This window comes from Rosa chinensis, chromosome 7, assembly GCF_002994745.2.
Source record: "Rosa chinensis cultivar Old Blush chromosome 7, RchiOBHm-V2, whole genome shotgun sequence".
Lineage (NCBI taxonomy): Eukaryota > Viridiplantae > Streptophyta > Magnoliopsida > Rosales > Rosaceae > Rosa > Rosa chinensis.
This window is the reverse complement of record NC_037094.1, coordinates 23,908,772-23,910,300: the sequence shown is the minus strand read 5'-3', so window position 1 is coordinate 23,910,300 and position 1,529 is coordinate 23,908,772. Positions and strand designations below refer to the sequence as shown.

The 1,529-nt window shown below is 34.1% G+C and overlaps 1 protein-coding gene across 1 annotated transcript; it reads right to left on the bottom strand.

The window, feature by feature from the left end:
• Nucleotides 1–352: 352 nt before the first annotated feature.
• LOC112177632 (protein ALP1-like) lies at nt 353–1,529 on the bottom strand. Its single transcript, XM_040511381.1, has 4 exons — nt 1,446–1,529; nt 1,319–1,399; nt 982–1,207; nt 353–880 (listed from the first exon to the last, which is right to left on the bottom strand). Exons 1-4 carry the CDS (start codon nt 1,527–1,529, stop codon nt 372–374), a joined length of 900 nt encoding a protein of 299 aa, XP_040367315.1. The 3' UTR covers nt 353–371.

The following is a 1,529-nucleotide window of genomic DNA, read 5'->3' as shown; positions in this document are numbered from 1 at the left end:
ATTCTATAAAAAGTTCATAGACTTTTATTGATTTTTTAAAAACCATTGACTTTTATTGATTTTTAGCACAGATTAGACTTTATATGAATGACTTATGTAGATTTCACAATACTTATAAAAAAGAAAAACCAAGCTAGTTTATTAGTCAGAGAATAAAATACGATGCCATAGCTATGTTAACTAATGACCATTAGCGTAGGAATCAGAGAAGCTCAAATAATGTCATGAAACAAACATATAAGAAAATAAAGGAAAAGCCTCCAAATATAATCAACCAAACCAAAAGATATCCAAAAAAGAGAAGGAAAAAAAAAACACATTGATGAAGTTTCATGCCAAATAAGCAGACGTCTTTGAAATAATGATATGATTTATTCTTCTCCCTCATTTTCACTTTCTTGATTGTCATTGTTTTCATTGTTGGCATTTGGTTGGGCATCTGTCCACATATGAGTAGCAATACTCATTCTCCATTCATTAGCATTCTCTCTTTGCTGATCTTGGGTTTGAAAATCATCCCATTCAAAATTATCTTCGTGATTGTCTATCGGATCTTCTTCTGGTTCAGGAGGAAATTCATCTGAACGACATTCCTGTCGAAGAAAATTGTGCAGTCCTGCACAAGCCAAAACTAGTTCTGCTTGTGTCTTATATAAAAATGGTGGTGCTGATTTGAAGATTGTGAAACGCGACTTAAATATTCCAAATATTCTCTCAATTACGTTCCTCAAGGAAGCATGGCGAAGATTGAATAACTCAATTGCATTGACAGGATGATTTCCTTCACCACCAAAATCTTTGAGGTGATATCGAGTACCTCGAAATGGAGCTAGGAACCGACGTCGATTTGGGAATCCGCAGTCCCCTAAGTAATATTTACCTAATAATAAAAAACATGTGCAATTAGTATGTTATATATATGTTATATGACATAAATTGTAATAAGTACTCTGAATTTTTTTTATGCACGTAAAACTATACCTGGTGGCACTTTGAGTCCATTTCGTCTAGAAATCGCATCATTCAACACTTTTGAATCATGAGCGGAACCCTCCCATCCACTAATCACATATATGAACTGTAAATCAAAGTTACAAGCTGCTAATACATTTTGTGATATCTTCCCATGGCGATTTCGATATCTGCTTACCTCACGTCCAACTACCGTTGCAGGAATATGCGTGCCATCTATAGCTCCGACACAATCCTAAAATAATGAAAAAAGATATCAATAGCTGAAAAGAAAAAATGAAATAATATCTTCATTACTGTACAATGAAATAAATAATTAACCATCCATAAAAGTTGCATTGCTTACCTTAAAGTAAGGATAGAACCTTGTACTTTCTCTTATGTTAGGTGGTATATATGGATTCAGGTTTAGCCATAAACTGTGGTGCTATTGTATTCAAGGCCTTCAAGACTTTGTTGAAACTTCTGCTAACAGCAAAATGAGATCGCTCAAATATCAGCCGAGCTTCACTGTATCGATTATTTTGGCCGACAACTAGTAAAAAGGTTGCAAGCAT

What these genes read in the sequence shown, in the direction of transcription:
- LOC112177632 (XM_040511381.1), bottom strand. Translation starts at nt 1,529, where the DNA reads ATGCTTGCAACCTTTTTACTAGTTGTCGGCCAAAATAATCGATACAGT. An exon ending in TTGAGCGATCTCATTTTGCT is followed by an intron (nt 1,400 to 1,445) that starts GTTAGCAGAAGT and finishes TGAATACAATAG; the next exon opens with CACCACAGTTTATGGCTAAA. An exon ending in TGGACTCAAAGTGCCACCAG is followed by an intron (nt 881 to 981) that starts GTATAGTTTTAC and finishes TTTTATTATTAG; the next exon opens with GTAAATATTACTTAGGGGAC.